Raw genomic sequence first — 15,537 nt, forward strand, 5'->3', positions numbered from 1 at the left:
TGATATCTAAACTACTAAACTAAATAGTTAACATGTACCTTGCAAGGTCCTCATGCCAGTCACACAGTTTTCACTTGACCTTAACCTCATTTCATGGATCAGTGAACAAGGTTAAGTTTTGATGGTCAAGTCCATATCTCAGATACTATAAGCAATAGGTCCAGTACAAAAAATGTATATTCAGTGTATGGAAGGACTGTAATGTAAGGTGTACATATCAAACTGGCAGGTGTCATCTTACCTTGACCTCATTTTCATGGTTCAGTGGTTATAGTTCAGTTTTTGTATTTTGGTCTGTTTTTCTTATACTATATGCAATAGGTCTACTATATTTGGTGTATGGAATGATTGTAAGGTGTACATGTCTAGCTGACAGGTGTCATCTGACCTTGACCTCATTTTCATGGTTCAGTGGTCAAAGTTAAGTTTTTGAGTTTGGTCTTTTTTTCTAATACTATATGCAATGGGTCAACTATATTTGGTGTATGAAAATATTTGAAGATCTATATGTCAGTCGCACAGGTTTTATTTGACCGTGACCTCATTTTCACGGTTTATTGCTCAGTGTTAAGTTTTTGTGTTTTGGTCTGTTTTTCTTAAACCATAAGCAAAAGGCAACTATATTTGTTGTATGGAAGAATTGTTAGCTGTACAGATCTGCCTGGCATGGTTCATCTGACCTTAACCTCATTTTCATGGTTCATTGGTCAATGTTAAGTTTATGTAACAGTTGTAATAAAGCTTTACATTTAGGACAATCAACATAATATCAATGATTAGTAAAGAAGGCGAGACATTTCAGTGTGTGCTCTCTTTATAAAGAAAAAATTGGGGTGGTGTTTTTTCAAGTTTTGAATATCAAATTCACTATATAAAAAATATTTTGTAGCTTTAGCACAAACAAATATAATAAACTCAATAAATCTGTTCTGATTTAAAGATACTTTTATAAAATGTGATCACTGACGTCATATATTTATTGGTTATATCTATGATCTATTTATTATATAAGGATGAAATCTAAAGAAAGATGAACAAAGGATTTTCTCTCTTCAGATTGGAACTTTCCATGATTTTGTGACTAGAATGCATAAAAAATATGTAGAAAACCTGCACACCAAAGGTTATAGTTTCTGGGTGTTTACAGTCCAGCCTGTAGTGTTTCTGACTCATCCAGATACCATTAAAGTCATCATGAAATCTAATGCACCTAAAGCTAAGGGTAACATAGGATACAGCTTCATGATTCCCTGGATTGGTGAGTAGATCATGAAGTCTAATGCACCTAAAGCTAAGGGTAACATAGGATATAGCTTCATGATTCCCTGGATTGGTGAGTAGATCATGAAGTCTAATTAGGTATGACACATGACGCCATTTTGTCATCGTACATTGGTGGTTATGAAATAAAATCGAATTTTCAAATTTCCCTGCAGAAAAGGTTGTATTGAAAAGAAATTGAAAATAATATTTTGTAAACAACTGTAACCCACTGATAAGTTCGGACAAATTTCGTTGCAAAAGAAGTTTTTTGCATATTTTCCTGTTTATCTGAAAAGGTCCGATCAGCGAGTATTGAATTTCTTCCCGACGTCATGTTCAAAAATTTGCTTTTGTTGATTAAAAGGGTGAATTTCATGGCTTCGCCGGTAAATGAGCCAGTCGCCATTTGCATATATTCTATGGTCCATTTAAAAGCGGCAGTTTCATATTTTGAGATGATATATTTTTCTTTAAAAAAAAAATATTTTTTACGGTAAAAAAATATATTTAAAGTCTTAACTTGAGTTTTACAAATGGTTCCCAATTAGTTTAATATTTGAAAAATGTATCATTAGAAAGCTGAGAATTTTTTATGAGCTCTGTAAGTTAAAAGCATTTATATTATGGAAGGGATGTGTTAAAAAAATCATGTGTCATACCTAGTCTAATGCACCTAAAGCTAAGGGTAACATAGGATACAGCTTCATGATTCCCTGGATTGGTGAGTAGATCATGAAGTCTAATGCTCCTAAATCTAAGGGTAACATAGGATACAGCTCCATGATTCCTTGGATTGGTGAGTAGATCATGAAATCTAATGCACCTAAAGCTAAGGGTAACATAGGATACAGCTTCATGATTCCCTGGATTGGTGAATAGATCATGAAGTCTAATGCACCTAAAGCTAAGGGTAACATAGGATACAGCTCCATGATTCCCTGGATTGGTGAGTAGATCATGAAGTCTAATGCCCCTAAAGCTAAGGATAACATAGGATACAGCTCCATGATTCACTGGATTGGTGAGTAGATCATGAAGTCTAATGCACCTAAAGCTAAGGGTAACATAGGATACAGCTCCATGATTCACTGGATTGGTGAGTAGATCATGAAGTATAATGTTCCTAAAGCTAAGGATAACATAGGATACAGCTCCATGATTCACTGGATTGGTGAGTAGATCATGAAGTATAATGTTCCTAAAGCTAAGGATAACATAGGATACAGCTCCATGATTCACTGGATTGGTGAGTAGATCATGAAGTATAATGTTCCTATAGCTAAGGATAACATAGGATACAGCTTCATGATTCCCTGGATTGGTGAGTAGATCATGAAATATAATGCACCTAAAGCAAGGGTAACATAGGATACAGCTTCATGATTCCCTGGATTGGTGAGTAGATCATGAAGTCTAATGCACTTAAAGCTAAGGGTAACATAGGATACAGCTCCATGATTCCCGGGATTGGTGAGTAGATCATGAAGTATAATGCACCTAAAGCTAAGGGTAACATAGGATACAGCTTCATGATTCCCTTGATTGGTGAGTAGATCATGAAGTCTAATGCACCTAAAGCTAAGGGTAACATAGGATATAGCTTCATGATTCCCTGGATTGGTGAGAAGATCATGAAGTCTAATGCACCTAAAGCTAAGGGTAACATAGGATACAGCTCCATGATTCCCTGGATGGGTGAGTAGATCATGAAGTCTAATGCACTTAAAGCTAAGGGTAACATAGGATACAGCTTCATGATTCCCTTGATTGGTGAGTAGATCATGAAGTCTAATGCACCTAAAGCTAAGGGTAACATAGGATACAGCTTCATGATTCCTTTAATTGGTGAGTAGATTATGAAGTCTAATGCACCTAAAGCTAAGGGTAACATAGAATACAGCTTCGTGATTCCTTTAATTGGTGAGTAGATTATGAAGTCTAATGCACCTAAAGCTAAGGGTAACATAGGATACAGCTTCATGATTCCCTGGATTGGTGAGAAGATCATGAAGTCTAATGCCCCTAAAGCTAAGGGTAACATAGAATACAGCTTCGTGATTCCTTTGATTGGTGAGTAGATTATGAAGTCTAATGCACCTAAAGCTAAGGGTAACACAGGATACAGCTTCATGATTCCCTGGATTGGTGAGTAGATCATGAAGTCTAATGCACGTAAAGCTAAGGGTAACATAGAATACAGCTTCATGAGTCCATAGATTGGTGAGTAGATCATGAAGTCTAATGCACCTAAAGCTAAGGGTAACATAGAATACAGCTTCATGAGTCCATGGATTGGTGAGTAGATCATGAAGTCTAATGCACCTAAAGCTAAGGGTAACATAGAATACAGCTTCGTGATTCCTTGGTTGGTGAGTAGATCATGAAGTCTAATGCACCTAAAGCAAAGGGTAACATAGGATACAGCTTCATGATTCCCTGGATTGGTGAGTAGATCATGAAGTCTAATGCACCTAAAGCTAAGGGTAACATAGGATACAGCTCCATGATTCCCTGGATTGGTGAGTAGATCATGAAGTCTAATGAACCTAAAGCTAAGGGTAACATAGAATACAGCTTCATGATTCCTTGGGTTGGTGGGTAGATCATGAAGTCTAATGCACCTAAAGCTAAGGGTAACATAGAATACAGCTTCATGATTCCTTGGATTGGTGAGTAGATCATGAAGTCTAATGCACCTAAAGCTAAGGGTAACATAGATACAGCTTCATGATTCCCTGGATTGGTGAGTAGATCATGAAGTCTAATGCACCTAAAGCTAAGGGTAATATAGGATATAGTTCCATGATTCCTTGGGTTGATGGGTAGATCATGAAGTCTAATGCACCTAAAGCTAAGGATAACATAGGATATAGCTCCATGATTCCCTGGATTGGTGAGTAGAGCATGAAGTCTAATGCACCTAAAGCTAAGGGTAACATAGGATACAGCTTCATGATTCCCTGGATTGGTGAGTAGATCATGAAGTCTAATGCACCTAAAGCTAAGGGTAACATAGGATATAGCTTCATGATTCCTTGGATTGGTGAGTAGATCATGAAGTCTAATGCACCTAAAGCTAAGGGTAACATAGGATACAGCTTCATGATTCCTTGGATTGGTGAGTAGATCATGAAGTCTAATGCACCTAGAGCTAAGGGTAACATAGGATACAGCTTCATGAGTCCATGGATTGGTGAGTAGATCATGAAGTCTAATGCACCTAAAGCTAAGGGTAACATAGGATATAGCTTCATGATTCCCTGGATTGGTGAGTAGATCATGAAGTCTAATGCACCTAAAGCTAAAGGTAATATAGGATATAGCTTCATGATTCCTTGGATTGGTGAGAAGATCATGAAGTCTAATGCACCTAAAGCTAAGGGTAACATAGGATATAGCTTCATGATTCCCTGGATTGGTGAGTAGATCATGAAGTCTAATGCACCTAAAGCTAAGGGTAACATAGGATACAGCTTCATGATTCCTTGGATTGGTGAGTAGATCATGAAGTCTAATGCCCCTAAAGCTAAGGGTAACATAGGATATAGCTTCATGATTCCCTGGATTGGTGAGTAGATCATGAAGTCTAATGCCCCTAAAGCTAAGGGTAACATAGGATACAGATTCATGACTCCTTGGATTGCTGAGTAGATCATGAAGTCTAATGCCCCTAACGCTAAGGGTAACATAGGATACAGCTTCATGATTCCCTGGATTGGTGAGTAGATCATGAAGTCTAATGCACCTAAGGCTAAGGGTAACATAGGATACAGCTCCATGATTCCCTGGATTGGTGAGTAGATCATGAAATCTAATGCCCCTAAAGCTAAGGGTAACATAGGATATAGCTTCATGATTCCCTGGATTGGTGAGTAGATCATGAAGTCTAATGCACCTAAAGCTAAGGGTAATATAGGATATAGCTCCATGATTCCTTGGGTTGATGGGTAGATCATGAAGTCTAATGCACCTAAAGCTAAGGATAACATAGGATACAGCTTCATGATTCCCTGGATTGGTGAGTAGATCATGAAGTCTAATGCACCTAAAGCTAAGGGTAACATAGGATACAGCTTCATGATTCCCTGGATTGGTGAGTAGATCATGAAGTCTAATGCACCTAAAGCTAAGGGTAACATAGGATATAGCTTCATGATTCCTTGGATTGGTGAGTAGATCATGAAGTCTAATGCCCCTAAAGCTAAGGGTAACATAGGATATAGCTTCATGATTCCCTGGATTGGTGAGTAGATCATGAAGTCTAATGCACCTAGAGCTAAGGGTAACATAGGATATAGCTTCCTGATTCCCTGGATTGGTGAGTAGATCATGAAATCTAATGCCCCTAAAGCTAAGGGTAACATAGGATACAGCTTCATGATTCCCTGGATTGGTGAGTAGATCATGAAGTCTAATGCCCCTAAAGCTAAGGGTAACATAGGATATAGCTTCATGAGTCCATGGATTGGTGAGTAGATCATGAAGTATAATGCCCCTAAAGCTAAGGGTAACATAGGATATAGCTTCATGATTCCATGGATTGGTGAGTAGATCATGAAGTCTAATGCCCCTAAAGCTAAGGGTAACATAGGATACAGCTTCATGAGTCCATGAATTGGTGAGTAGATCATGAAGTCTAATGCACCTAAAGCTAAGGGTAACATAGGATATAGCTTCATGATTCCTTGGATTGGTGAGTAGATCATGAAGTCTAATGCACCTAAAGCTAAAGGTAATATAGGATATAGCTTCATGAGTCCTTGGATTGGTGAGTAGATCATGAAGTCTAATGCCCCTAAAGCTAAGGGTAACATAGGATACAGCTTCATGAGTCCATGGATTGGTGAGTAGATTATGAAGTATAATGCCCCTAAAGCTAAGGGTAACATAGGATACAGCTTCATGAGTCCATGGATTGGTGAGTAGATCATGAAGTCTAATGCACCTAAAGATAAGGGTAACATAGGATATAGCCTCATGATTCCTTGGATTGGTGAGTAGATCATGAAGTCTAATGCACCTAAAGCTAAAGGTAATATAGGATATAGCTTCATGAGTCCTTGGATTGGTGAGTAGATCATGAAGTCTAATGCACCTAAAGCTAAGGGTAATATACATGTAGGATATAGCTTCATGAGTCCTTGGATTGGTGAGTAGATCATGAAGTCTAATGCACCTAAAGCTAAGGGTAACATAGGATATAGCTTCATGATTCCTTAGATTGGTGAGTAGATCATGAAGTCTAATGCACCTAAAGCTAAGGGTAACATAGGATACAGCTTCATGATTCCCTGGATTGGTGAGTAGATCATGAAGTCTAATGCCCCTTAAGCTAAGGGTAACATAGGATATAGCTCCATGATTCCCTGGATTGGTGAGTAGATCATGAAGTCTAATGCACCTAAAGCTAAGGGTAACATAGGATACAGCTTCATGATTCCCTGGATTGGTGAGTAGATCATGAAGTCTAATGCACCTAAAGCTAAGGGTAACATAGGATACAGCTTAATGAGTCCTTGGATTGGTGAGTAGATCATGAAGTCTAATGCCCCTAAAGCTAAGGGTAACATAGGATACAGCTTCATGAGTCCATGGATTGGTGAGTAGATCATGAAGTCTAATGCACCTAAAGCTAAGGGTAACATAGGATATAGCTTCATGATTCCTTGGATTGGTGAGTAGATCATGAAGTCTAATGCACCTAAAGCTAAAGGTAATGTAGGATATAGCTTCATGAGTCCTTGGATTGGTGAGTAGATCATGAAGTCTAATGCACCTAAAGCTAAGGGTAACATAGGATACAGCTTCATGAGTCCCTGGATTGGTGAGTAGATTATGAAGTCTAATGCCCCTAAAGCTAAGGGTAACATAGGATACAGCTTCATGATTCCCTGGATTGGTGAGTAGATCATGAAGTCTAATGCACTTAAAGCTAAGGGTAACATAGGATACAGCTTCATGATTCCCTGGATTGGTGAGTAGATCATGAAGTCTAATGCACTTAAAGCTAAGGGTAACATAGGATACAGCTTCATGAGTCCTTGGATTGGTGAGTAGATCATGAAGTCTAATGCACCTAAAGCTAAGGGTAACATAGGATACAGCTTCATGATTCCCTGGATTGGTGAGTAGATCATGAAGTCTATACAACTTAAGCTAAGGGTAATATAGGATACAGCTCCATGATTCCTTGGATTGGTGAGTAGATCATGAAGTCTAATGCACCTAAAGCTAAGGGTAATATAGGATATAGCTCCATGAGTCCTTGGGTTGATGGGTAGATCATGAAGTGTAATGCACCTAAAGCTAAGGATAACATAGGATATAGCTCCATGATTCCCTGGATTGGTGAGTAGATCATGAAGTCTAATGCACCTAAAGCTAAGGGTAACACAGGATACAGCTTCATGATTCCCTGGATTGGTGAGTAGATCATGAAGTCTAATGCACCTAAAGCTAAGGGTAACATAGGATATAGCTTCATGAGTCCTTGGATTGGTGAGTAGATCATGAAGTCTAATGCCCCTAAAGCTAAGGGTAACATAGGATACAGCTTCATGATTCCCTGGATTGGTGGGTAGATCATGAAGTCTATACAACTTAAGCTAAGGGTAATATAGGATACAGCTCCATGATTCCTTGGATTGGTGAGTAGATCATGAAGTCTAATGCACCTAAAGCTAAGGGTAACATAGGATACAGCTTCATGAGTCCATGGATTGGTGAGTAGATTATGAAGTATAATGCCCCTAAAGCTAAGGGTAACATAGGATACAGCTTCATGAGTCCATGGATTGGTGAGTAGATCATGAAGTCTAATGCACCTAAAGATAAGGGTAACATAGGATATAGCCTCATGATTCCTTGGATTGGTGAGTAGATCATGAAGTCTAATGCACCTAAAGCTAAAGGTAATATAGGATATAGCTTCATGAGTCCTTGGGTTGATGGGTAGATCATGAAGTGTAATGCACCTAAAGCTAAGGATAACATAGGATATAGCTCCATGATTCCCTGGATTGGTGAGTAGATCATGAAGTCTAATGCACCTAAAGCTAAGGGTAACACAGGATACAGCTTCATGATTCCCTGGATTGGTGAGTAGATCATGAAGTCTAATGCACCTAAAGCTAAGGGTAACATAGGATATAGCTTCATGAGTCCTTGGATTGGTGAGTAGATCATGAAGTCTAATGCCCCTAAAGCTAAGGGTAACATAGGATACAGCTTCATGATTCCCTGGATTGGTGGGTAGATCATGAAGTCTATACAACTTAAGCTAAGGGTAATATAGGATACAGCTCCATGATTCCCTGGATTGGTGAGTAGATCATGAAGTCTAATGCACCTAAAGCTAAGGGTAACACAGGATACAGCTTCATGATTCCCTGGATTGGTGAGTAGATCATGAAGTCTAATGCACCTAAAGATAAGGGTAACATAGGATACAGCTCCATGATTCCTTGGATTGGTGAGTAGATCATGAAGTCTAATGCACCTAAAGCTAAGGGTAATATAGGATATAGCTCCATGAGTCCTTGGGTTGATGGGTAGATCATGAAGTGTAATGCACCGAAAGCTAAGGATAACATAGGATATAGCTCCATGATTCCCTGGATTGGTGAGTAGATCATGAAGTCTAATGCACCTAAAGCTAAGGGTAACACAGGATACAGCTTCATGATTCCCTGGATTGGTGAGTAGATCATGAAGTCTAATGCACCTAAAGCTAAGGGTAACATAGGATATAGCTTCATGAGTCCTTGGATTGGTGAGTAGATCATGAAGTCTAATGCCCCTAAAGCTAAGGGTAACATAGGATACAGCTTCATGATTCCCTGGATTGGTGGGTAGATCATGAAGTCTATACAACTTAAGCTAAGGGTAATATAGGATACAGCTCCATGATTCCTTGGATTGGTGAGTAGATCATGAAGTCTAATGCACCTAAAGCTAAGGGTAACATAGGATACAGCTTCATGAGTCCATGGATTGGTGAGTAGATTATGAAGTATAATGCCCCTAAAGCTAAGGGTAACATAGGATACAGCTTCATGAGTCCATGGATTGGTGAGTAGATCATGAAGTCTAATGCACCTAAAGATAAGGGTAACATAGGATATAGCCTCATGATTCCTTGGATTGGTGAGTAGATCATGAAGTCTAATGCACCTAAAGCTAAAGGTAATATAGGATATAGCTTCATGAGTCCTTGGATTGGTGAGTAGATCATGAAGTCTAATGCACCTAAAGCTAAGGGTAATATACATGTAGGATATAGCTTCATGAGTCCTTGGATTGGTGAGTAGATCATGAAGTCTAATGCACCTAAAGCTAAGGGTAACATAGGATATAGCTTCATGATTCCTTAGATTGGTGAGTTGATATGAAGTCTAATGCACCTAAAGCTAAGGGTAACATAGGATACAGCTTCATGATTCCCTGGATTGGTGAGTAGATCATGAAGTCTAATGCCCCTAAAGCTAAGGGTAACATAGGATATAGCTCCATGATTCCCTGGATCGGCGAGTAGATCATGAAGTCTAATGCACCTAAAGCTAAGGGTAACATAGGATACAGCTTCATGAGTCCCTGGATTGGTGAGTAGATTATGAAGTCTAATGCCCCTAAAGCTAAGGGTAACATAGGATACAGCTTCATGATTCCCTGGATTGGTGAGTAGATCATGAAGTCTAATGCACTTAAAGCTAAGGGTAACATAGGATACAGCTTCATGATTCCCTGGATTGGTGAGTAGATCATGAAGTCTAATGCCCCTAAAGCTAAGGGTAACATAGGATATAGCTCCATGATTCCCTGGATCGGCGAGTAGATCATGAAGTCTAATGCACCTAAAGCTAAGGGTAACATAGGATACAGCTTCATGAGTCCCTGGATTGGTGAGTAGATCATGAAGTCTAATGCACCTAAAGCTAAGGGTAATATAGGATATAGCTCCATGAGGCCTTGGGTTGATGGGTAGATCATGAAGTGTAATGCACCTAAAGCTAAGGATAACATAGGATATAGCTCCATGATTCCCTGGATTGGTGAGTAGATCATGAAGTCTAATGCACCTAAAGCTAAGGGTAACACAGGATACAGCTTCATGATTCCCTGGATTGGTGAGTAGATCATGAAGTCTAATGCACCTAAAGCTAAGGGTAACATAGGATATAGCTTCATGAGTCCTTGGATTGGTGAGTAGATCATGAAGTCTAATGCCCCTAAAGCTAAGGGTAACATAGGATACAGCTTCATGATTCCCTGGATTGGTGGGTAGATCATGAAGTCTATACAACTTAAGCTAAGGGTAATATAGGATACAGCTCCATGATTCCTTGGATTGGTGAGTAGATCATGAAGTCTAATGCACCTAAACCTAAGGGTAACATAGGATACAGCTCCATGATTCCTTGGATTGGTGAGTAGATCATGAAGTCTAATGCACCTAAAGCTAAGGGTAACATAGGATACAGCTTCATGAGTCCATGGATTGGTGAGTAGATTATGAAGTATAATGCCCCTAAAGCTAAGGGTAACATAGGATACAGCTTCATGAGTCCATGGATTGGTGAGTAGATCATGAAGTCTAATGCACCTAAAGATAAGGGTAACATAGGATATAGCCTCATGATTCCTTGGATTGGTGAGTAGATCATGAAGTCTAATGCACCTAAAGCTAAAGGTAATATAGGATATAGCTTCATGAGTCCTTGGGTTGATGGGTAGATCATGAAGTGTAATGCACCTAAAGCTAAGGATAACATAGGATATAGCTCCATGATTCCCTGGATTGGTGAGTAGATCATGAAGTCTAATGCACCTAAAGCTAAGGGTAACACAGGATACAGCTTCATGATTCCCTGGATTGGTGAGTAGATCATGAAGTCTAATGCACCTAAAGCTAAGGGTAACATAGGATATAGCTTCATGAGTCCTTGGATTGGTGAGTAGATCATGAAGTCTAATGCCCCTAAAGCTAAGGGTAACATAGGATACAGCTTCATGATTCCCTGGATTGGTGGGTAGATCATGAAGTCTATACAACTTAAGCTAAGGGTAATATAGGATACAGCTCCATGATTCCCTGGATTGGTGAGTAGATCATGAAGTCTAATGCACCTAAAGCTAAGGGTAACACAGGATACAGCTTCATGATTCCCTGGATTGGTGAGTAGATCATGAAGTCTAATGCACCTAAAGATAAGGGTAACATAGGATACAGCTCCATGATTCCTTGGATTGGTGAGTAGATCATGAAGTCTAATGCACCTAAAGCTAAGGGTAATATAGGATATAGCTCCATGAGTCCTTGGGTTGATGGGTAGATCATGAAGTGTAATGCACCTAAAGCTAAGGATAACATAGGATATAGCTCCATGATTCCCTGGATTGGTGAGTAGATCATGAAGTCTAATGCACCTAAAGCTAAGGGTAACACAGGATACAGCTTCATGATTCCCTGGATTGGTGAGTAGATCATGAAGTCTAATGCACCTAAAGCTAAGGGTAACATAGGATATAGCTTCATGAGTCCTTGGATTGGTGAGTAGATCATGAAGTCTAATGCCCCTAAAGCTAAGGGTAACATAGGATACAGCTTCATGATTCCCTGGATTGGTGGGTAGATCATGAAGTCTATACAACTTAAGCTAAGGGTAATATAGGATACAGCTCCATGATTCCTTGGATTGGTGAGTAGATCATGAAGTCTAATGCACCTAAAGCTAAGGGTAACATAGGATACAGCTTCATGAGTCCATGGATTGGTGAGTAGATTATGAAGTATAATGCCCCTAAAGCTAAGGGTAACATAGGATACAGCTTCATGAGTCCATGGATTGGTGAGTAGATCATGAAGTCTAATGCACCTAAAGATAAGGGTAACATAGGATATAGCCTCATGATTCCTTGGATTGGTGAGTAGATCATGAAGTCTAATGCACCTAAAGCTAAAGGTAATATAGGATATAGCTTCATGAGTCCTTGGATTGGTGAGTAGATCATGAAGTCTAATGCACCTAAAGCTAAGGGTAATATACATGTAGGATATAGCTTCATGAGTCCTTGGATTGGTGAGTAGATCATGAAGTCTAATGCACCTAAAGCTAAGGGTAACATAGGATATAGCTTCATGATTCCTTAGATTGGTGAGTAGATATGAAGTCTAATGCACCTAAAGCTAAGGGTAACATAGGATACAGCTTCATGATTCCCTGGATTGGTGAGTAGATCATGAAGTCTAATGCCCCTAAAGCTAAGGGTAACATAGGATATAGCTCCATGATTCCCTGGATGGGCGAGTAGATCATGAAGTCTAATGCACCTAAAGCTAAGGGTAACATAGGATATAGCTCCATGATTCCCTGGATGGGTGAGTAGATCATGAAGTCTAATGCACCTAAAGCTAAGGGTAACATAGGATACAGCTTCATGATTCCCTGGATTGGTGAGTAGATCATGAAGTCTAATGCACCTAAAGCTAAGGGTAACATAGGATATAGCTTCATGATTCCTTGGATTGGTGAGTAGATCATGAAGTCTAATGCCCCTAAAGCTAAGGGTAACATAGGATATAGCTTCATGATTCCCTGGATTGGTGAGTAGATCATGAAGTCTAATGCACCTAGAGCTAAGGGTAACATAGGATATAGCTTCATGATTCCCTGGATTGGTGAGTAGATCATGAAATCTAATGCCCCTAAAGCTAAGGGTAACATAGGATACAGCTTCATGATTCCCTGGATTGGTGAGTAGATCATGAAGTCTAATGCCCCTAAAGCTAAGGGTAACATAGGATACAGCTTCATGAGTCCATGGATTGGTGAGTAGATCATGAAGTATAATGCCCCTAAAGCTAAGGGTAACATAGGATATAGCTTCATGATTCCATGGATTGGTGAGTAGATCATGAAGTCTAATGCCCCTAAAGCTAAGGGTAACATAGGATACAGCTTCATGAGTCCATGAATTGGTGAGTAGATCATGAAGTCTAATGCACCTAAAGCTAAGGGTAACATAGGATATAGCTTCATGATTCCTTGGATTGGTGAGTAGATCATGAAGTCTAATGCACCTAAAGCTAAAGGTAATATAGGATATAGCTTCATGAGTCCTTGGATTGGTGAGTAGATCATGAAGTCTAATGCCCCTAAAGCTAAGGGTAACATAGGATACAGCTTCATGAGTCCATGGATTGGTGAGTAGATTATGAAGTATAATGCCCCTAAAGCTAAGGGTAACATAGGATACAGCTTCATGAGTCCATGGATTGGTGAGTAGATCATGAAGTCTAATGCACCTAAAGATAAGGGTAACATAGGATATAGCCTCATGATTCCTTGGATTGGTGAGTAGATCATGAAGTCTAATGCACCTAAAGCTAAAGGTAATATAGGATATAGCTTCATGAGTCCTTGGATTGGTGAGTAGATCATGAAGTCTAATGCACCTAAAGCTAAGGGTAATATACATGTAGGATATAGCTTCATGAGTCCTTGGATTGGTGAGTAGATCATGAAGTCTAATGCACCTAAAGCTAAGGGTAACATAGGATATAGCTTCATGATTCCTTAGATTGGTGAGTAGATCATGAAGTCTAATGCACCTAAAGCTAAGGGTAACATAGGATACAGCTTCATGATTCCCTGGATTGGTGAGTAGATCATGAAGTCTAATGCCCCTTAAGCTAAGGGTAACATAGGATATAGCTCCATGATTCCCTGGATTGGTGAGTAGATCATGAAGTCTAATGCACCTAAAGCTAAGGGTAACATAGGGTACAGCTTCATGATTCCCTGGATTGGTGAGTAAATCATAAAGTCTAATGCACCTAAAGCTAAGGGTAACATAGGATACAGCTTCATGAGTCCTTGGATTGGTGAGTAGATCATGAAGTCTAATGCACCTAAAGCTAAGGGTAATATAGAATACAGCTTCATGATTCCCTGGATTGGTGAGTAGATCATGAAGTCTAATGCACCTAAAGCTAAGGGTAACATAGGATACAGCTTAATGAGTCCTTGGATTGGTGAGTAGATCATGAAGTCTAATGCCCCTAAAGCTAAGGGTAACATAGGATACAGCTTCATGAGTCCATGGATTGGTGAGTAGATCATGAAGTCTAATGCACCTAAAGCTAAGGGTAACATAGGATATAGCTTCATGATTCCTTGGATTGGTGAGTAGATCATGAAGTCTAATGCACCTAAAGCTAAAGGTAATATAGGATATAGCTTCATGAGTCCTTGGATTGGTGAGTAGATCATGAAGTCTTATGCCCCTAAAGCTAAGGGTAACATAGGATACAGCTTCATGATTCCCTGGATTGGTGAGTAGATCATGAAGTCTAATGCACCTAAAGCTAAGGGTAACATAGGATACAGCTTCATGAGTCCCTGGATTGGTGAGTAGATTATGAAGTCTAATGCCCCTAAAGCTAAGGGTAACATAGGATACAGCTTCATGATTCCCTGGATTGGTGAGTAGATCATGAAGTCTAATGCACTTAAAGCTAAGGGTAACATAGGATACAGCTTCATGATTCCCTGGATTGGTGAGTAGATCATGAAGTCTAATGCACTTAAAGCTAAGGGTAACATAGGATACAGCTTCATGAGTCCTTGGATTGGTGAGTAGATCATGAAGTCTAATGCACCTAAAGCTAAGGGTAACATAGGATACAGCTTCATGATTCCCTGGATTGATGAGTAGATCATGAAGTCTATACAACTTAAGCTAAGGGTAATATAGGATACAGCTCCATGATTCCTTGGATTGGTGAGTAGATCATGAAGTCTAATGCACCTAAAGCTAAGGATAACATAGGATATAGCTCCATGATTCCCTGGATTGGTGAGTAGATCATGAAGTCTAATGCACCTAAAGCTAAGGATAACATAGGATATAGCTCCATGATTCCCTGGATTGGTGAGTAGATCATGAAGTCTAATGCACCTAAAGCTAAGGGTAACACAGGATACAGCTTCATGATTCCCTGGATTGGTGAGTAGATCATGAAGTCTAATGCACCTAAAGCTAAGGGTAACATAGGATATAGCTTCATGAGTCCTTGGATTGGTGAGTAGATCATGAAGTCTAATGCCCCTAAAGCTAAGGGTAACATAGGATACAGCTTCATGATTCCCTGGATTGGTGGGTAGATCATGAAGTCTATACAACTTAAGCTAAGGGTAATATAGGATACAGCTCCATGATTCCTTGGATTGGTGAGTAGATCATGAAGTCTAATGCACCTAAAGCTAAGGGTAA

At 39.4% G+C, this 15,537-nt stretch overlaps 1 protein-coding gene across 2 annotated transcripts in view; it reads left to right on the top strand.

Annotated features, from left to right (window-relative positions):
* Positions 1 to 15,537, top strand: part of LOC139528678 (ultra-long-chain fatty acid omega-hydroxylase-like) — an 86,730-nt gene that overhangs the window by 29,797 nt on the left and 41,396 nt on the right. For both annotated transcript variants that reach the window (XR_011665661.1, XM_071324797.1), the window contains exon 3: positions 1,057 to 1,258. Coding sequence is in view for 1 of the 2 variants with exons in the window: in XM_071324797.1 (XP_071180898.1) it covers positions 1,057 to 1,258 (202 nt within the window). In the remaining variant the exon portion in view is untranslated. The remainder of the gene's footprint in view (positions 1 to 1,056; positions 1,259 to 15,537) is intronic.

Source organism: Mytilus edulis, chromosome 6, assembly GCF_963676685.1.
Source record: "Mytilus edulis chromosome 6, xbMytEdul2.2, whole genome shotgun sequence".
In the NCBI taxonomy this organism is placed as follows: Eukaryota; Metazoa; Mollusca; class Bivalvia; order Mytilida; family Mytilidae; genus Mytilus; species Mytilus edulis.